At 42.8% G+C, this 21,572-nt stretch overlaps 2 protein-coding genes across 4 annotated transcripts in view; both read right to left on the bottom strand.

The window, feature by feature from the left end:
• The window catches only part of LOC139389328 (methylcytosine dioxygenase TET3-like), an 85,692-nt gene extending 76,668 nt beyond the window's left edge, over positions 1 to 9,024 (bottom strand). Inside the window, exons 1-2 of the mRNA XM_071135995.1 lie at positions 8,889 to 9,024; positions 2,490 to 3,221 (exon numbers count right to left, since the gene is read on the bottom strand). Of these exons, the coding sequence (XP_070992096.1) occupies positions 2,490 to 2,879 (390 nt within the window). The 5' untranslated portion in view covers positions 2,880 to 3,221; positions 8,889 to 9,024. The remainder of the gene's footprint in view (positions 1 to 2,489; positions 3,222 to 8,888) is intronic.
• Positions 9,025 to 11,665: 2,641 nt separating this feature from the next.
• On the bottom strand, positions 11,666 to 20,704 carry LOC139389474 (AP-3 complex subunit mu-2-like). 3 transcript variants are annotated; one of them, XM_071136259.1, is made up of 9 exons: positions 20,343 to 20,704; positions 19,832 to 20,116; positions 19,451 to 19,622; positions 19,038 to 19,175; positions 18,816 to 18,901; positions 18,167 to 18,300; positions 17,321 to 17,528; positions 15,147 to 15,291; positions 11,666 to 14,749 (listed from the first exon to the last, which is right to left on the bottom strand). In XM_071136259.1, the coding sequence occupies exons 1-9, from the start codon at positions 20,346 to 20,348 to the stop codon at positions 14,649 to 14,651; spliced, it is 1,275 nt and encodes a 424-aa protein (XP_070992360.1). In that variant the 5' UTR covers positions 20,349 to 20,704; the 3' UTR covers positions 11,666 to 14,648. The 3 variants fall into 3 exon arrangements, with proteins under 3 accessions (XP_070992360.1, XP_070992361.1, XP_070992362.1); XM_071136260.1 differs by having other exon boundaries at positions 20,593 to 20,701; XM_071136261.1 differs by having other exon boundaries at positions 20,359 to 20,672.
• Positions 20,705 to 21,572: the final 868 nt, after the last annotated feature.

The raw sequence follows: 21,572 nt of genomic DNA, 5'->3' as shown, positions 1-21,572 counted from the left end.
ATAAACACTAGCTGGGCTGCTTCTGTACTCCTCTCTTGAGACAGATAGAAGAGGTCATGAGTATCATGTTAGATATAGCTGGGTGTTTCTACAATGTTGGTCCCTGAATATACACTTACTATAAGTCAGGGTTGTCAAACTCATTCCACGGAGGGCCATGTGTCTGCAGGTTTTTGGTTTTTCCTTTCATTTAAGACCTAGACAACCAGGTGAGGGGAGTTCCTTAACAATTTGTGACCTTAATTCATCAATGAAGTACAAGGGTGGAGCAAAAACCTGCAGACACTCGGCCCTCCCTGGAATGACTTTGACAAGTGCTGTAAGCGAATGCAGGATGATAAATTAGGATAAATCCATGAATGGAAGTCATTCCCACTAAAGCAGGACTACTGAAATGTATGGGTTACAAGTTACAACTCCTCTCCATGACCCTCATCTTAAATATGACCACATTTGAGGTCTAGGTTAGACTGGGAAAGTGACAGTGTGAAAACAAAGGGGACAGAGTGACAGTGCAGGGGAGGGCAATCCAGGAGGTAAGCCAATATTTCCTGTGATTGACTGAACCTCTTCCCCCCTGATCAGATCTTATCCTCTGTCCCCAAGGCTATAGGCCACCATGTCCAAAATGTTGTCCATGTCTCTGTGTACAGCCCCCCCTCCCCTTTCTTAAACCCACACAGAAAGGGAAGAAGGGAGGAAAGAGTAGATGAGCAGCAGCCTCTTTCCTGTGGCCTTGCCTAGCCAGTTCACAGTTTTTCCTGAGTCCTTCCTACTCGCTGCTGACTATTTATTTACATTCTTCCTGTCCTCCTGCCTCTTAGCCCCATCCCCATCCTGTGTACTCACCGCACCCCCCCCTCCCCTCCTCCCTCCGGGGCCCTGGTCCTAAGGTCAACCCCCACACACTCCCTCCACCGTTGCACTGACCCTAAGGTCAACCCCCACCCTGATCCTACCTTTCAATCCCATCCCCCGTCCTGCGTACGCACCGCACACACACACACACACACACCCCCCCCCCCCCCTCCTCCCTCTGTGACCCTGGTCCTAAGGTCAACCACTACACCTTCCCTCCTCCTCCTCCCTCCCTGGCCCTAAGGTCAACCCTCACTCTGAGTGGCCCTGGCCCTAAGGTCGACCCTCACTCTGAGTGACACTGGCCCTAAGGTCGACCCTCACTCTGAGTGGCCCTGGCCCTAAGGTTAACCCTCACTCGGAGTGGCCCTGGCCCTAAGGTTGACCCCCACCCTGAGTGCCAGTGCGGGGCTTCAGGAGTCAGGGGAGAAAACGCAGAAGGAGCTAGAAGGAATTCTACCCTGCTGCTGTTTGTTGAATGGAAGGAGGAACCAAACACAACCCTCATCTTCATTATTCCACAAACAGAGCTAATGGAGAACGTTGGGGTGGTTGCTTACATTGGCACAAAACTTTAGTACTTGGCCAAACCAAAATGTAATGTATTAAGCTTTCTAGAAGTCAAAATCTTCTGCAATACATGTAAATCTAGTTTATATCTACACACGCACATTGCCACAGGCACACACACTTCAGTGGACATCTCATCTGTTTCCCTGACCTTTAATGACAACCCGCTGGTCAAACAGGCTGGAAATCTGCTGAGGAATTATGACTGGTTTACAAAGTCTGTCTGGGACAAGGACAGGTCCACTAGTTGCTCAACAACTTAGCTTGAATTTTGTCTAAGTTGTCCATTCAGACATGCTATTTGGAGCACACCAACAGGGGTCCTACCTCCCCCATTGTTTTGTACTAAACAATGACAATGGTATAGCCTGGGTACCAGTCTGTTGAGCTAACATTCCACTCCTTGTACTCTGTGTCATATGCCAAAGATGTTTAGCATGACAGAAGTGGCAAGGAGTGGAATGATAGCTAAACAGACTGATAGAGACTAACAATGGTAAGCTGTTCCTAGGAAAACATAGGTGAGTTTATGAGGTGTGTGTCATTTGGGTGGACTATTCCCATAGCCGGGCCTTGGGGTGATGCCTGTCCAGAGCTGACAACTAAATAATGTCCAGGGTGGATCCAGACAGGGGCTTTAACATCAGTTTGTTATGACTTAGGTGGTCTGATGAAAACCTAAGACAGCCAGCTACATGCACTTGAAAATCTGTCTTTGACAAACTCAAAAAGGAAAGTTAGCTGTTTTAAAATTAATGTGATTAATCAGTTATGGAACACAAATACCATCCTCCTCTGTTGTGGTACGTCCACATATGGCCATTATCTGTATACAAAACTCAACCCATAAAACCCTTAAATGTTTAAACTGTTAAATTGATATGGATCATGACATTTACATTTTAGGGCCCTATATATTAGAGACATTTTCTAAGATTTACAACTTCAATTTCCCTCAACCAGCTCCAAACAGTCTCACACTGACCTAGGAGAAATAGCCACTGGGAATATATCATGAAAATGTGTGTTAGTTAGAAGTCTGGTCAGTCATTTCCACTCACCTCCCAGTCCTTCTGTCCCTTCATCTTCAGCTGGTCACATTTACGCAGCTTACAGATCTGCTTCCCAATCTTACGGTTCATACAGTTGCTGCAGGTGCCACAGTTCTCCTTCTGCATACAGGGGCCACACACGCCGCACCGCCTCCTCTTCTTTCCCTGGGGGGCCGCGAGGGCCTCTCCATGGGTAGGGGGCCCGAGGGAGAAGAGACCCCCCTGCTGGTGCTCAGTCTGGATGTACTTGTAGTGAGGGGACAGGGGCATTCCCGGGCCCTCCATTGCTTTCCCCGGGCCCCGCAGAAAGATCTGGGTTGTGGTCTCATCACCATCCAGGGAGAATTCATAGATGTCCTGGAAGTGTGGGGGGCCAGGCCCTCCCTTGGCCCTGTGCATGCTGACAGACAGTCCAGCCTAAAGCCTAGCTGCACTGTCCTGGTGGCAATGTGAAGGATACAAACAGAACAGCACAGTAACAGAGTAGTGTAGTGTAATGGTCTGGAGTTGGGGAGGTAGTTGTTGTAAGAGCTGAGAAGGGCTAAAGAGTATGTTAGTCCATCCTGTCCTGTCAGTCTCCTGGTTGGGCTGCTGGATGAGATAGGTCATTGGTGATAGAGCATCTTTCCCAGCTACCCAGCGGGATGGACAGGGGTCAGCCATAACCACAACAGGGGAGGAGGTGTCAGAGGAGCCATGGTCTGGTCTCACCTGTCCAGCAGTAGCCTACCTGGGTGCTTTCTGAAAGTGGGAATAGACGGCATGGGAAAGAAAGATGGAAAAGAACAGTTAGGCCTACTTACAATGAACAATTTAAATGTGTCTGTTCATAGCTGTGGGAAGATGTTTTGAGTCGGGGGTGCTGGGGGGGGAAGAGGAAAAAAATTATTCATCTATAATCGCATTTGCTAATGGCATACAGTTGAGCAGAATCATTTTGGAGATTTCCATACAATGGATTTTTTGTTGTTGCATGGTCTGGACAAAACATTTGCCTTTTTTAAACGCATTTCTACATCCATAGCAGAATATTTGTTTATATCGTACAAATGGCCAAATGCAGGCTACTGTGCAACTCACTAATCAGGTAAGATGCAACGGCTTGTTTTACTTTTGATATTACCCTAACACAAAAGTTTCTAAATTGTGTTAGGGTAATATCAAAAGTAAAACAAGCCGTTGTTTATAGGGGAAATACACGCTGGATATTATATCACTGCAAACACAACATTACAGTTGGAACTTTATTTTGCAAAGAAAATGGCTCATCAGAATTAAACAAAACACTTGTGAACTGGTTTAAACCTTCACAAAAGTTAGAATGCAGCAATTACCTAGAAAAGCTAGTGCCTACCGTACCCAACCAATGACAGCAATAGGCTAATAAAAGGCCTATCTTAAACTAAATATGTAGTTCCCAATTGAAAAAACATATCAAACTTAATTTAGCCAATGAAAATCCCTCAACAGAATGAAAACTAAACATGTTTTGCATATTTAAAGATGAATTAATAGGCCTACAATAATAACAATGATATACAATAATAAGGAGAAACTTTTGTGAAAGTTCAGTGTGGTGTAGCTATTAGCCTATTATACCACTGAACTACACGACCGTTCAAAAGTTTGGGGTCACTTAGAAATGTCCTTGTTTTTGAAAGAAAAGCAAAAGAAAATGTACATTAAATTAACATCAACTTGATGAGAAATACAGTGTAGACATTGCTAATGTTGTAAATTACTATTGTAGCTGGAAACGGCTGATTTATGGAATATCTACATAGGCGTACAGAGGCCCATTATCAGCAACCTCCTGTGTTCCAATGGCACGTTGTGTTAGCTAATTCAAGTTTATCATTTTAAAAGGCTAATTGATCATTAGAAAACCCCTTTTGCAATTATGTTAGCACAGCTGAAAACTGTTGTCCTGATTAAAGAAGTTTGATTACAGGGTCAAAATGGCCAGAAACAAAGAACTTTCTTCTGAAACTCATCAGTCTATTCTTGCTCTGAAAAATGATGGCTATTCCATGTGAGAAATTGCCAAGAAACTGAAGATCTTGTACAACACTGTGTACTACTCGCTTCACAGAACAGAGCAAACTGGCTCTAACCAGAATAGAAAGAAGAGTGGGAGGCCCCGGTGCACAACTGAGCAAGAGGACAAGTACATTAGATTGTCTAGTTTGAGAAACAGACGCCTCAACTGGCAGCTTCATTAAATAGTACCCGCAAAACACCAGTCTCAACGTCAACAGTGAAGAAGCGACACCGGAATGCTGACCTTCTAGGCAGAGTTGCAAATAAAAAGCCATATCTCAGACTGGCCAATAAAAAGAAAAGATTAAGATGGGCAAGAGAACACAGACATTGGACAGAGGAACTCTGCCTAGAAGGCCAGCATCCCGGAGTCGCCTCTTCACTGTTGACGTTGAGACTGGTGTTTTGCGGGTACTATTTAATGAAGCTGCCAGTTGAGGACTTGTGAGGTGTCTGTTTCTCAAAGTAAAACACGTAATAATAAAACTAATAATAAATACACAATGAGTTACACTAACTTAGCTATATACTTGGGGTACTAGTACTAAGTTGATGTGCAGTGGTACGAGGTAATTGAGGTATATATGTACATATAACTAGGAATAAAGTCATAGATAATAAACAATAGCAGCAGTGTATGTGCTGAGTCCCAAAATAAGTTAATGCAAAAAGGGTTCATGCAGATAATCCAGGTAGCTAGTTGGTTAACTAACCGACTTGCCAAAACTACAGTTTGTTAACAAGAAATGTGTGGAGTGGTTGAAAAACAAGTTTTAATGACTCCAACCTAAGTGTATGTAAACTTCGACTTCAACAGTATATTTAGCGGTCTTATGGCTTGGGGGGTAGAAGCTGTTCAGAGTCCTGTTGGATCCAGACTTGGTTCATCGCTACCACTTCCTGTGTGGTAGCAGAGAGAACAGTCTATGACTTGGGTGGCTGGAGTCTGAACATTTTTAGGGTCTTTCTCTGACACTGCCTGGTATAGAGGTCCTGGATGGCAGGGTGCTCGGCCCCAGTGAAGTACTGGGCCGTACGCAGTACCCTCTATAGTGCCTTGTTGTTGGATGCCAAGCAGTTGCTATACCAAGCGGCGATGCAGCCATTCAAGATGCTCTCAAATGGTGCAGCTGTATAATTTTCTGAGGATCTGAGTGCTCATGCCAAACCATTTGAACGTCCTGTGGGGGAAGAGACGTGGTTCCCTATTCACGACTGTGTTGGTGTGTGGACCATGATAGATCCTTAGTGGTGTGGACACCATGGAACTTGAAGCTCTCCATATGCTCCACTACAGCTCCGTTGTTGTGAATGTAGACCTCCTCCTTATAGGCGGTCTCATCGTCATCAGTGATCAGGCCTTACAGTCATGTAGTCGGCAAACTTAATGATCGTGTTGGAGTCGTGTGCGACCAGGCAGCCGTGGGTGAACGGGAGGGGAGTACAGGAGGGGACTAAGCACGCACCCCTGTGGTCATCTGTACTTTGTTGAAGCACCTTTGGCAGCGATTACAGCCTGGCATCTTCTTGGGTATGACACTACAAGCTTGGCACACCTGTATTTGGGGAGTTTTTCCCATTCTTCTCAAGCTCTGTCAGGTTGGATGGGGAGCGTCGCTGCACAGCTTTTTTCAGGTCTCTCCAGAGATGTTAGATAGTGTTCAAGTCCGGGCTCTGGCTGGGCCACTCAAGGACATTCAGAGACTTGTTTCAAAGCCACGCCTGCATTGTCTTTGCTGTGTGCTTAGGGTCATTGTCCTGTTGGAAAGTGAACTTTTGCCCCAGTCTAAGGTCCTGAGCAGGTTTTCATCAAGGATCTCTGTACTTCGCTCTGTTCATCTTTCCATTGATCCTGACTAGTCTCCCAGTCCCTGCTGCTGAAAAACATCCCTTGAAGCATAGGGATTCCCAGGTTTCCTCCAAAAGTGACACTTGGCATTCAAGCCAAAGAGTTCCATCTTAGTTTCATCAGACCAGATAATCTTGTTTCTCATGGTATGAGAGTTCTTTGGGTGTCTTTTGGCAAGCTCCAAAAGGGCTGTCATGTGCCTTTTACTGAAGAGTGGCTTCCCTCTGGCCTATCTACCATAAAGGCCTGGTTGGTGGAGTGCTGCAGTAATCGCTGCCCTTCTGGAATGTTCTCTTATCTCCACAGAGGAACTCTGGAGCTCTATCAGAGTGACCATCTGGTTCTTGGTCACCTCCCTGACCAAGGCCCTTCTCCCCTGATTGCTCAGTTTGGCCGGGTGGCCAGCTTGGTGGTTCCAAACTTATTTCAGGAATGATGGATGCCACTGTTCTTGGTGACCTTCAACGCTTCAAAAAAAATGTGGTACCCTTCCCTAGATCTGTGCCTCACACAATCCTGTCTCGGAGCTCTACGGACAATTCCTTCGACCTCGTGGCTTGGTTTTTGCTCTGACATGCAGTGCTAACTGTGGGAACTTATATAGACAGGTGTGTGCCTTTCCAAATCATGTCCAATCGATTGAATTTACCACAGGTGCACTCCAATCAAGTTTTAGAAACATCTCAATGATGATCAATAGAAACGGGATGCACCTGAGCTTGTCACACCCTGATTTGTTTCACCTGTCTTTGTGATTGTCTCCACCCCCCTATAGGTGTCACCCATCTTCCCCCTAATCCTGTGTATATATACCTGTGTTATCTATTTGTCTGTTGACAGTTTGTTTTGTTTCGTCAAGCCTACCAGCCTTTTCGCCTCTGTTCCTGTCTGTCGATTGTTCCTGTTTTCTAGTTTTCCCAGTATTGACATGTTCTACCTGCCCTGACCCTGCCTACCTTTGCCCCACCTATCTTGATTACTGACCTCTGCCTACCCTGAGCCTGCCTGCCGTCCTGTGTCTTTGCCCCACCTACCTGGATTACTGACCCCTGCCTGCCCTTGACCCGTCTTTTGCCTGCCGTCCTGTGTCTTTGCCCCATCTACCTGGATTACTGACCCCTGCCTGCCCTTGACCCGTCTTTTGCCTGCCGTCCTGTGTCTTTGCCCCACCTACCTGGATTACTGACCCCTGCCTGCCCTTGACCCGTCTTTTGCCTGCCCCTGTTGGAATAATAAACTGTTGTTACTTCGACGTTGTCTGCATCAGCGTCTTACCTCAAACGTGGTAGAGCTCAATTTCGAGTCTCATAGCAGTGTCTGAATACCTATGTAAATAAGGTATTTCTGTTTTGTTTGTTTTTTTAATACATTTTCAAGAATGTCTAAACCTGTTTTCCCTTTGTCATTATGGGGTATTTTGTGCAGATTTATGAGGGGGGGGGGGGGGGGGGGATTATTTGATCCATTTTAGAATAAGGCTGTAAGGCTGTAACAAAACTAAATGTGGAAAAGGTATTTGGCATGCATGCTGCCCAAATTGTTGTCTTCCCAAGAACTGCTTGTGATAACTTTATCCACAGCTCTGCATTTTTTTTTTTTTAGCTATTGATCCTCTGCAGCTAAATTATGCTCTCTGGTGTAGTATTTTGAATGATTGTATTTATGTCTGTTCAGACAGGAGTAATATCATTTTGGGCGGGGAAAAAAATGTATAGCCTAATTTTGCCAAAATTATTTCAATTTACCAGCGGGTGCTGCAGCACACCTACTTCCCGCAGCTGTTCCATTTAGGCCTATAAACTCTGGGAAAATATGACACGCCATAATAACAAAACAAACTCACCTGTCATTTCCCCCAACAAACCTTAATCAATAACTGCTTTACTGGGAAAGACATGAATCTCACCTAATGACAGTTATTAGTAGTCTAGACCTGTAATTTGAAATGGCTGGGGATGCCAGAAAGATGTCATGCTCATGGGTCGATATGGGAATATGCTGAGTTCTATAATGGCGAGTCCTCCCATGAGGAGGCTTTGTTTGCCCTCTCTCTATGAATGAGAAAGGGGGTCTCGTTGAACCCGCGAAGGTGCTCTTTGTTCCGCAGTCAGACTCCAGTCAGCCGTCAATAAACTGCAATGTTGTTTTAACTGTGTCGATAAACCCGCTGTAGGCAACTTGTTTCTCCGTGGCAGTAGCATTACGCTCATGTTGAATCACTGCTGTAGCATGCTGCTGTGCATATAAAAAGACACACCGAAATATGTATAATGAGACTTTCTAATTGAATGAGCTCGAACGACTGATATAGCTTAGTTATTATTAGGCTCATTAATATACTGAAAACTGTCAACGTGTCTGAAATTCGAATGAAAATACTTTTACGTTTTACAAAGCCAAAAAAGCATCAGTTGTGCAAATCGCCCTGGAGAACCAAACATTTTATTTCTTACTTTACTATTGCAATATTGTCAATCATCCCAAACATTGTTTTTAATTTCGTTATTTTTGCTACTTACTTTCTTCGTAGTCTTGGGCAGAATCAGTCAGATGCAACCGAACGTTTCCACAAAGTAACACGCTCCGCCACCCTTCCCAAATAAGCACGTGGCTTATTCAGCAATTTATAACCGGTCTTTTAACTGGCCGGAAAGCCACCGCTGCACAAGACTGTTACAGTCCGGTTATTACTTAAGTATAAAACCATTTTTATATAGTTTACAGAAGTGTCAGGTAAAAGGGGTGGAGGGGGAAAAACATCAAATAAGGAAGCCCCCCCTAGACTTTCAAAACATCACCACAGGAAGCAAAATAGACAAGAACAATGATTAAAGGAGAAAAGTGAGAAAAACATCAGATACAACAATACACAATTAGATGGGATCATTACATTTACATAAACCCTATTATCTGTCAGATCGAACACGTTATAAATCTGTTAGGGCATGTTTGAAGTCACAACTAATAATGGAGTTTATCAGTGGCCCCAATGTGTATTTGACTAATTGCTTTACTGGTGAGAAACTACTTACTTTCACTGGGCAAATAGCCTACACGTCTAGATTTCTTTTGACAACAAGCTCTTAGGCTGTTAGAGAGGCCGATGGTCGTAGAAAGTAAAGTAAATAGAGAAATGTAGTTAATAGGATACATACCACGTTTGAGGGTGGTTCTTTAAATGGTTCGACTTTTCACCTAAGACAACGTTTTTTTTTTAAGTGAGGGGAGAAAAACAGCAAAAAAGACTTAGCAAAAGTCGACATACTAATATTGAAATGTTATTTGAAGGTGAATTATAATAATGTGAAAAGTTATTAAAAATTAAAGTAACTTAAACAGCAACTCAACTCCCAGAATAAAAACAAACAATAACCCAATAAGTGATCAGATGAAGAAAAAAATTCGCGATTGTCTTACATTTATTTAAACACTTATTCGCGTATGAGTCGTCGAAAGTCTGAGGTCTGGTTAGAGTTAAAAGACGAAGAGGAGGAGGAAGAGAAGAAAAGGTTGTGTTGATGTTAAAGTGATCAGCAAATTACGGAATGGAGTTCGATAAATGCAGTGGAACAACAGGGTTAACTCTTCGCCCCCTGGGACAACGTCATTCTCATCTCAAACAGGACACATTTTTTTGCGTTTTACACAAACCTTCAATAGAATTCAAACATGCAATGACATCAGTTATAAATTATGGCATTACTTTTCAGAAGCTAAGTTAGCTCATCTGATATGTGTTATGTCCTCCTGATCAATTTTATTAAAATGTAATTAAAATAAAAATAAGTATTGGCCATGATGGCATTATCCATAGAACGCCTAGTATTAGTAATTGGCGTTAGCCATGTCTTAATGTTAAGACAGAAGAATTTGAGAGGAATGTTAATTCTAGCCTATGCAGGATTAAAGTCGATTTAATGTATTTATTACTGGTACAGGACACCCAAGTGTGCGCACGCATGTTTTTTAAACTACAAAAATTACAGGCTAGCCTACTCTGCTGACACTGACAAACAGAGCAATAAAAACGATGTGTGATCCATATAATCGGCCTATGAAAAGGGGAGACACAAATACAATATGACAACCATTTAACCTGGAGGAGGAAATTATTGTCCAAAAACAAACAAAAGTGGCAATGGCCCATTTATAATGAGGGTCAATATGCACTCACCCGGATATGGCGGATGTCTCAGCTGGTGCCAATATGCTACTGTTCGCTCAATTAAATTAAGAATTTTGATAACTCAAAGACAGATTGGAGTGTTTTCATTGTCATCTCTTTACAGCAATAGCCATTTGCTTTCAAAACAAGTTTTTCCGCGATTGTATTTTTAAATATTGTGATATGCCTGGCTGGGTCTCTCTGCTTTTCACCGACAGTCGCAATTTAACAATAATCTATTTGGTAACTGCAGCACGCGCTGTCTAAATTGCGGGCCCTTCCGACAGTAGGCTATCCAATATAAAACAATCCACAGCTTTTTTTTAAATTATTCTTTGAGGCCAAATCATGCTGTATGGGGCAGTAGCCTATTTCGAATGATTTATATATATATATATTTCTATATAGACAGGACTAAGCTAATTAGGCTATATAATTTTGGCAATTTACTTTAGGGAAAGCCTTATGGACACGCTGCCTATTGCTTTTAATGTGCAATAAACACAACCAGTCGTGATGTTTCCACCTGATTGTCAAACAAGCACTTAACAGAGCCGCTCCTGTAGGCTACCTGCGCGCATTCGTTCACTCACAAAATAATTTCAGCATTCAGACCCAAACGTTGCACTGTTCACCCACAATTCGATGAATGGAAAGAGACATCAGTTACAAAACACCTACGTGTAGTGTAATGAAATTCTGAGATTGTCATTAGGTCTACACTTGTAGCCTGAATTGATGCATCCACTGTTGTTCACGAGCGCCTCCGTGTCAGCCACTCTTCCATGCCTTGACAAAATGTAAGTGTTATAAAACCACAACGCAATTTGGAGCGTATACTACTCGGCTTCCAGTCAATTCACTAATTTGTCATGCTGCTATGTTAAATAATGGTGAAATAGCCTACATTTGTTAGGGCATGTTGTATTAATCGTGATAGGCTCGCGTTTTACCGGTACGGCATACCCCCACTATTTATTTAACCTGGATGCAGTACCTGACCATACCGCCTTACTTTAACCCCTGACCCTATGACATGGGGTAGAAAATAAACAGACCCCATAACATTCGTTTCCCATTTTTATGATACTTTACTTCAAGATCATTGTATTGAAATTAAGTGAAACTAAAAAGGATGGCATGAACCTTTAATCAAACCTCACATACATCATCATAAATGGGCTCTTATAATACTCAAGATGATTTTTAGACAGAAATGTGTTTGTTGTAACAAACATGTAGACAAATTAGGTTATTTTAGTTGGTACAACCACTACATTGATTTGTGATGTCCTGGTATCTATCAGAGGGGAACACAATGGACTGGATAATTCAACGTATATCATATCACTTCTTAATTCTTTGTCATAGCATTGTAAAACTAAATTTGAATTAATTTGACAAACACACAAGCAAAAGCTGTAAACCCGAACCTTGAACATTCTTGATAGGGAAACCCAACCAACCGTGTCATCAAACTGCAGTATGGAGTCAGTCAGTATGGAGAACTTATAGAAAACATACCTACACAGAGGAAAGCCAGGCCATTGTAACAGCTTCAATAACATCATAGGGGGCAGCATGTTTCATGTTATTGGTCTTCATGATGCTCAAGCTTCTGTAGAATTCACTATAGAGTAATAAAGATACATTTGAGCTGCATGATATGAGCTGGGTTATTCAGCATGCGATTTGGTGCTCGTATCAGGATTATATCATTGTTGAATAAATAATACTTTAAAAAAGGCCATCAGGATGGATTAAGGTGGATAAAACATCAGGTAGGCCACAGCAAGGTGCTCGACCTGACGCCTTTACATGATATAGAAAAAGAGCGAAAAACAGTAACATACTGTGTCAACCTCATCCTACAAACCACTAGATTGGATTTGAGAATGACATGGTTATGCCTACAGTATTAACTGTTGACAGAACAATAGGCATGGTAGTGAATGAGTCAGGCGGAGGAATTTCATGTTGCATTCTCAAACTCCAGCACGTGACTCCAGAGTTGATAACAGAGAGACACAGAAATGCATTTGGTTTGGAGGACCGAAGAGATAAATTCAGAAAACAGGGAGCATTGGAATAAGTAAAGGGAGAAAGTAGCAAGGGAATACAGAATTTAGAATAACATGTAATATAGGTAGAGCCAGGAACTTATCCAGTCCTGGCCATGTGACCTGACCAGAAGAAACTCTGGGATCCCACTAGATAACACAACCACAAAGTCAGATTCTACAGCCTCAAAGTCAAAATTGATGGAAAAATATATATATTTGGTCTTACTTTAAGGTTAGGGTAAAATCAGATTTTAAGAAGATTAATTGTAGAAATGGGCAGGGCTTAGCCATCATTTCTATTTTGCCCTGTTTATCAAGTGTCGGAAAAAACTTGTCAATAATCAACTGACTGGCTTTCTTGATGTCTATACGATTCTCTCTGGTATGCAATCTGGTTTCCGCTCAGATTATGGATGTGTCACTGCAACCTTAAAGGTCCTCAAAGCTTTCTTAGTGTCCAACAAGCTTTCGCTACCCTTAACCTTGTTCTGAACACCTCCAAAACAAAGGTCATGTGGTTTGGTAAGACGAATGCCCCGATTCCCAAAGGTGTTATTACTACCGCTGAGGGTTTAGAGCTTGAGGTAGTCACCTCATACAAGTACTTGGGAGTATGGCTAGACAGTGCAGTCCTTAACTCAGCACATATCAAAGCTGCAGGCTAAAGTTAAATCTAGACTTGGTTTCCTCTATCGTAATCGCTCCTCTTTCACTCCAGCTGCTAAACTAACCCTGATTCAGATGACCATCCTACCCATGCTAGATTACGGAGACATTATTTATAGATTGGCAGGCAAAGGTGCTCTCAAGCGGCTAGATGTTCTTTACCATTCGGCCATCAGATTTGCCACCAATGCTCCTTATAGGACACATCACTGCACTCTATACTCTTCAGTAAACTGGTAATCTCTGTATACCCGTCGCAAGACCCACTGGTTGATGCTTATTTATATAACTCGCTTAAGCGTCTCTCCCCCCTATCTCAGATGTCTACTGCAGCCCTCATCCTCCACATACAACACCCATTCTGCCAGTCACATTCTGTTAAAGGTCCCCAAAGCACACACTTTCCTGGGTCGCTCCTCTTTTCAGTTCGCTGCAGCTAGCGACTGGAACAAGCTGCAACACTCAAACTGGACAGTTTTATCTCAATCTCTTCATTCAAAGACTCAATCATGGACACTCTTACTGACAGTTGTGGCTGCTTTGCATGATGTATTGTTGTCTCTTCCTTCTTGACCTTTGTGCTGTTGACTTTGCCCAATGTTTGTACCATGTTTTTGTGCTGCTACCATTGTTGTGTTGCTGTTATGTTGTTGTTTTAGGTCTATTTTTATGTAGTGTTGAGTCCCTCTTGTAGTGAGTGATGTGTGTTTTGTCCTATATTTATATTGTATTTATTTTTTTAATCCCAGGCCCCTGTCCCCGCAGGAGGCCTTTTGTCTTTTGGTAGGCCGTCATTGTAAATAAGAATTTGTTCTTAACTGACTTGCCTAGTTAAATAAAGGTTAAACATTTTTAATAAACTCAATAAATAGTTATGACAGTGTGGCTGTGTTAACTCGAATTGACCCAAACTCTGGGCCGTTGGTTATAAGGAATGGATGGGAGCATGAGAAGAAAAGTAATAGCAGATGAATCACACAAACCATTTTGCCTGCTATTCTCACTCACAAAAGGAACTCAAAGGGTAGCAAAGAGATTGGAAAAAGGAACCAGAAATTACACAACAGAGAGACCAATTCCAGGCTTTACCTTACTAAAAATGCTATAGACGGATTGTCTCTTATCGCCACCTATTTGACTGTGCAAACAACTCCATTAAATATGCTTGTGTGTCGTGTCACACATTCTGTGGTAGCTAGTTCAGTTAGACAGCAGAGCCCACAGTTTGTGTGGATAAATCCTGAAATGCATTTACACAGGGAATGTACCATAGCCACTCCCTTCCCTATATTTTCTGTATTTATTCCCCACCATCGGAAACCTCCCCCTCTCTCTTTTACAGTAGTAGTATTGGTGCAGAGGCCAGAGAGCGGAGAGCCGAGCCTCTATGTCCGCACCTGGAATTTGCCGGCCTTGGTCATGTACTTGATGCCTTTGAATGGTTTGTATTTCTCCCCGTACATATCCAACCGATTCACCTTCAGTCCTGGAGAAGAACAAGTCAATTAAAAGAGGGAAGGTGTCACATTGCTATTTAATATGTATTCTGCAGAAAGTCATATAAATCATTGATTTGGCCATTGCAAGAGAAGTAGCACACATCCCTTTTGGAAACAGATGCAAATAGAGCAAATACAAAGAGTATCTTGTCTCCATCTAGTGGTAGAAGGTGTCACTGTGACTAAACTGAGGGATGTCATGTGGCTGACTAATATGGAGTTAGTAGATACAATATTAATATATTATCTAGGGTTAGATATTTCTATCATCAGAAAAGTATTATGGTTAAGAATATGGGCGAAGTTAACTAATACTAGTTCAGCGGCTAAGGAGAAACTGCTACTCTAGAGTGTAATAACCAATTCTGATAAGGTGCGTTTAACCTGAAAGGGCCGACTGTTGGATCTTGAACTGGATGTTGATGGTGGGGTTCTCGTCTGGCTTGGAGGCCCCTGCCTGCAGGCTCATAGAGCCCTTTAGACTAGGCAGCTTCTGAGGGTTGATTTTACCCACGTCCCATGACAAGAGCTGCAAAGGGACAACACAGCAGCCTTCCACTGTTATTCCCACACAGGGAGAAGGGTATTGTTTTGAACGCAAACAGGGTGGTGCGATGAGGAATTAACCAATTAATTAAATGTAAGATTATACAGTCATTCGGAAAGTATTCAGGCCCCTTGACTGTTTTCACATTTTATTACGTTATAGCCTTATTAAAAAAAAAAATCCCTCATCATTTATACACAATACTCCATAATGACAAGGCATAAACAGGTTTAGAAATGTGATATTTTTAATGAATTAACAAACATTTACATACGTATTCAGACCCTTTACTCAGTACTTTGTTGAAGCACCTTTGGCAGCGATTACAGCCTCGCGTCTTCTTGGGTATGACCCTACAAGCTTGGAACACCTGTATTTGGGGAGTTTCTCCCATTCTTCTCTGCAGATCCTCTCAAACCCTGTCTGGTTGGATGGGATGAACGTCGCTGCACAGCTACTTTCAGGTCTCTCCAGAGATGTTTGATCAGGTTCACGTCCGGGCTCTGGCTGGGCCACTCAAGGACATTCAGAGACTTGTCCCGAAGCCACTCCTGGCGTTGTCTTGGCTTTGTGCTTAGGGTCGTTGTCCTGTTGGAAGGTGAACCTTCACCCGAGTCTGAGGTCCTGTGTGCTCTGGAACAGGTTTTCATCAAGGATCTCGCTGTGCTTTGCTTCGTTTATCTTTCTCTCAATCCTGACTAATCTCCCAGTCCCTGCAGCCGAAAAACATCCACACAGCATGATGCTGCCACCACCATGCTTCACCATAGGGATGGTGCCAGGTTTCCTCCAAACATGACACTTGGCATTCAGGCCAAAGAGTTCAATCTTGGTTTCATCAGAACAGAGAATCTTGTTTCTCATGGTCTGTGAGTCATGTAGGTGCCTTTTGGAAAACTCCAAGCAGGCTGTCATGTGCCTTTTACTGAGGAGTGACTTCTGTCTGGCCACTCTACCATAAAGGCCTGTTTAACAGTCTCAAGGCCATCAGACTGTTAAACAGCCACCACTAACATTGAGTGGCTGCTGCCAACATACTGACTCAACTCCAACCACTTTAATAATGGGAATTGATGTAAAAAATGTATCACTAGCCACTTTAAACAATGCCACTTAATGTTTACATACCCTACATTACTCATCTCATATGTATATACTGTACTCTATACCAGCTACTGCATCTTGCCTATGCCGTTCTGTACCATCACTCATTCATATATCTTTATGTACATATTCTTTATCCCTTTACACTTGTGTGTATTAGGTAGTAGTTTTGGAATTGTTAGCTAGATTACTCGTTGGTTATTACTGCATTGTCGGAACTAGAAGCACAAGCATTTCGCTACACTCACATTAACATTTGCTAACCATGTGTATGTGACAAATAAAATATGATTTGATTGGTGGAGTGCTGCAGAGATGGGAGAACCTTCCAGAAGGACAACCATCTCCACAGAGGAACTCTGGAGCTCTGTCAGAGTGACCATCAGGTTCTTGGTCACCTTCCTTGGTTTTTGCTCTGACATGCACTGTCAACTCTGGGACCTTATATAGACAGGCGTGTGCCTTTCCAAATCATATCCAATCAATTGAATTTACCACAGGTTGACTCCAAGATGTAGAAACATCTCAAGGATGATTAATGGAAACAGGATGCACCTGAGCTCAATTTCGAGTCTCATAGCTAAGGGTCTGAATACTTATGTAAATAAGGTATTTCTGTTTGTATATTTGCAAAAATTTAGAAAAACCCGTTTTCGCTTGTCGTTATGGGGTATTGTGTGTAGATTGATGACCATTTTTATTTAATCCATTTCAGAATAAGGCTGTAACGTAACAAAACGTGGGGGAAAAAAATCAAGGGGTCTGAATACTTTCCGAATGCACTGTATACCCTTTTGTATGTTTACAGCAGACACTAAACCTGTCAGGTAAATCCATGTCTGCATACACACACACAGACTGTAACTCCCTTTCTCACACACACACACTCCTTTTCCCACCACCTTACCTTAGTGACAGGGTCGAAGTTGTATGTCCCCTGGGAGGGGTTGAGGTTGGTGTTGAGGACTCCTCTGGGTAGCTGGCTGCTGATTAGAACAGCCTCTAACCCCTTCCCCATGGTCTGCTTGGGGCCCAGGGTCAGCTCAAAGCGGCCCTGAGAACTACCCTCCCTAAACGTGATGTTGTGCTTGACGTACATCGGGATGGCCACCAGACTGAGGGGCAGACACAGAGAGTGTCAGAATAACACAGGTAGGACGGGCACAGAGACAGAAACAGCACAAAGCACACAAAGTGTGCAAGTAAGTGAATAATACTGAAAGAACAAGTGAATTCTTTTCTGCACAGATGGCAGTTTGTTACATTGTTGTTACAACTTTTAAACATGAAACTTCAAACAAAAAATGTGGATATATAATGTAAACATTAAGAGCATTACCATACTGGCATTGCTGTAAAATATTGTTTCTGGGTTTTCCCAAGCCAAACCACAAGTGAATAATGATCCAATCTATACCAATAGATGTCCGCAACACTATACTATTGTACTTACATCTAATGCTTTGCCAAAAACATCCATTTAACAATTCATGTAACGTTAAACCAAACACAGGACTTCATCTAGCTAACATTTTACAACAACTCAAGTTTTAGTTTGAGCCCCAACTACAATGTCAATTTTGAAATACCTTGTTGACCTTAATGGGTGGAGACTGAATTAAGACAATGAAAAGAAAAAGAAAACATTCAGATACTCTGTGTGTGTGTGTGTGTGTGAGTGAGTTATGCCTTGAGCACATAACATGATGTTTAGTCTGGCTTTGCAGAGGTAAAAAAAGAGCGCAGTACTGACTTCTGGCAGCTGACGTGATAGGAGAGCAGCCGGAAGTTTCCGTCTGGGGGGATAAAGGAGAGGATCCTCTCAGCTTCCCAGCGCTTGAACCTCACACACGGGTGGAAGCTCACATCATCTAGCAGACGAGGGTTCTGAGACAGGATCAGACAGGTGTATCAAGATAGGGGGGAGGGGGGGGAGGGGGAAACAGACAGGACCATTTTGACAGTTATTCAGTACAATAGTTAAAAATATGGTTTCAAGACAGAAGAGAAACAGACAGGAAGTCTACAGTTACACAACACAGGTCAAAAACATTACAAAGATGAATTATTTCATAAGGAGAGGAAGAGAGGGAAAGGTTATTTGCTAAGGACAAGAGTGGATATAAACTACTGGCTAGAGCACGAGTGGGCAAACTACGGATCTGGCCCGCAAGACCATTCAATGGGTTAAAAAACAAACACGCCAGGCTACTCTTGAACATCTAAATAATGGACATATAATATCAAATTACTGCCCTTTTTCTTGACCTTAAATTGCTTTTGACAAAACAAACAGGTTTGGGGAAAAATCTGTGCAGCCATCCGCTGAAATTTGAAACCCCGATGTGGCCCTCGAGCCAATATTATTGCCTACCCCTGGGCTAGAGAGAGAGAGGACCCACCATGAACGAGAGAGTGAGGTCAGGCATGCCTGTTAGTTTCACACAGGCATCAATCACCCCCTGGATCTCTGCTGTGATAGTGGAGCCTAACAGTGTGTGAGAGAAACATGGAGAGAGATGGAGAAAGAGTCAATCAGAATGTCAAGATCTGTGTTTCTGTTGTTTTTAATGGGTCAGGTCAGGTTTAGCTGACAGCATGATGGGGCAGTGGGCCAACTATACCTGATTTATCAATGATGGCATCAATCTCCTCCACTACATCAAAATAGGCCTCATTGTTGGTATACTTGACTCCAGTGCGTCGCCATGGCACTACAGACAACTGTCCAGTAGGGAGCTGCTCCCCTACATTGGTGCTGCCTACAGACAACAGAACAGTCAAATATGACACAAACATGATGTACACATTCAGATAGTTGTGTACAGTGACAAATGAAAAGTTTAAAAACATACAGTATTATTTCCAATGCTGCCAATAATATGTAAATAATTATGAACACATATGTCATGACCAAGGGCCTGTTTTTCATGGTCAGGTTATGTGGTATAATACTATGAGGTTGAGGTTTTTAATGGTCAGGAAAAAGTGATGACATAGTGACTGTGTAGAGGCAGACATGGTAATCTTCAGGCACCTGTGATGGTGTTAACCACTGTGCGCAGGATGGTGGGTGGCTTGATGAGCTCTTTGAGGATGTTGGACTCTGTGGCCAGGGGGAAGCCATTGTCCAGCATCTCTTCTAGCAGCTCATATACTACCACCACATTGTCCTTGATCGCTGCCTCTGTGCACACCCCAAAATAGTCCTAATAACAGGGAGGGATGAGTATATTCTGATCAATGACTTACGACTTCCTTTAAAAAGTAAAAACACTTGTAACTTAACAATAAGACAATCAGAAACTCAGAGAGTGACCAGTTCTAAGACTCTAGCCTGCTGGACAGATTACATTGCAAGGTAGACCTAGGTGGTGGTGATGAAGAGCCTAAAAAAGTTAGTATACCAAGTACAAACCTGGAATGTATCAACTACCCTGTGTAGGAACTCGATGACAAAGAGCGGCGGCACCTCGCTCTGGATGACCGCCACAAAGTAGATGCGGTGCCTGAGGACGCTGATGAGGTAGTGGTGGGGGGTCGGGATGACCGGGGGCACATTCTCCGGCTCACTGGCGCGCTCTTGCGCCTCGAAGAAGTAGTCGCACACGGAGCGGCTCACAACGCTCTTCCAGTGTTTCTCCAGGAAAATGTCCCCGGAGGAATTCACGAGGAACAGGCTGTGGATCATTTTGGCTGGAAACTGAGATAGGAAAATAAGAATTTAGCGACTCTAAAACGGTTTTAGCTATACCATCCCATGCAGTTGGAATAAAGTCTGAGTTACGCCGCGCTTGTGGTACCTTCAATAAATATAGACATACATATATGAGCAGTGACAATGTTTCATGTTGGGTGACACGATTTCATTAAATATTCGGTCCTGCTATCAGGTTCCGCAGTGGGCGGCCGTGCTACGGGTAGGTTACCTGCATGCACACGAACCTGTGCAGTAATAAGATGAGTCGACGGTAATATGGTATTTTACTGGAAGACGGGCCTGCATCTGTATCCCTACAACATCCGTGATTCAGACCCTCCTCCCGCCACACACAGTTGTCTTGTGACAGCAGGCGATCCCGTCATTCAGCGATGGTGAATACCGAGAACGGAATTAATCATGCAATGCTCTCAATATTTTACTGCTATTCCGTCTGTTTAGAAAGTTTAATTACATACCAAAGACAATCTATTGGTGTTTTCCTCTCGCCTTCACCTTTTCTCAATGAAAGGTTAGAAAATGCCTTCGCTTCTTCTCCGTTAGCTGGAACGGAATGAGGAAGCTGACACCAGAGAGGACCAATCGGAGACGAGAAACAGCAAGAATCGCCCGCCTTTCCCAAATAGTGATTGGTCCAAAGTGCGGAAGCTTCTTTAACATCAGACTCGGAATTCGATTGTAATTGGACAGCGCCTATTAAACGCCAGATGAACATGCACCTTGATTGGCTCACCAAAACGGTTGTGTCTGACATTTTGTGTCAAGACATCGTCCACGGATCGTATCAGATTTAATATTGTGGATACATTTTGTGGACACATTCTATTCATGAGAAATGCATTTTTAAATGGTCCTCTGTAGCTCAGTTGGTAGAGCATGGTGTTTGCGACGCCAGGATAGTATTATATTTTTGCATTTTAAAATAGCGAAGGCTACTTGAATATGTTACACATAATAGGCCACTAATGTGATACATATGTGCAATAGAGATAATAGGCCAACTGTTAAATCAGTATATCATCTGACCCTTTGACAGTTCCCTATGTGATTCTGTAAATGATAAATAGGATAATAGAATCGCTCACTCTGGCTTATATTGAAGATGTAGCAGGTATTGAAGATGTGGCAGGTGTCTTGACAAGTAGAAAGCTGTTGATGGGGATGATGGTACATTTTCTTCATAGGGTTCCTTTGAATGGAATGTCTGACTTTTTGCAGTCACCGACGAGCCTTTGATCCACTCTTCTGTGCACTGGATCTTATATGAGCCCGCTTCGCATAGCAATATTTACAGGCGTTTTATCTGCAAAGAAGCACAAATAATGTAAGCAAGCAACATTAGTTTCTAAATAAATAAACTATTATCATTGCCAAGGAGCAATTATTAGAATTGGTAGGAGTCAGAACAATAGAGCCAAGAAATACCATGACAACATAA

This window comes from Oncorhynchus clarkii, chromosome 30 (genome assembly GCF_045791955.1).
Source record: "Oncorhynchus clarkii lewisi isolate Uvic-CL-2024 chromosome 30, UVic_Ocla_1.0, whole genome shotgun sequence".
NCBI lineage: Eukaryota > Metazoa > Chordata > Actinopteri > Salmoniformes > Salmonidae > Oncorhynchus > Oncorhynchus clarkii.
The sequence above is the reverse complement of the archived record's forward strand: the minus strand, read 5'-3'. Positions and strand labels throughout refer to the sequence as shown.

Coding starts and splice junctions, on each gene's coding strand:
- LOC139389474 (XM_071136259.1), bottom strand. Junction 19,176..19,450: donor AGTGGTTAACACCATCACAG/GTGCCTGAAGAT, acceptor TGTTGTCTGTAG/GCAGCACCAATGTAGGGGAG. Junction 15,292..17,320: donor ACTTCGACCCTGTCACTAAG/GTAAGGTGGTGG, acceptor GTCCCTTTGCAG/CTCTTGTCATGGGACGTGGG.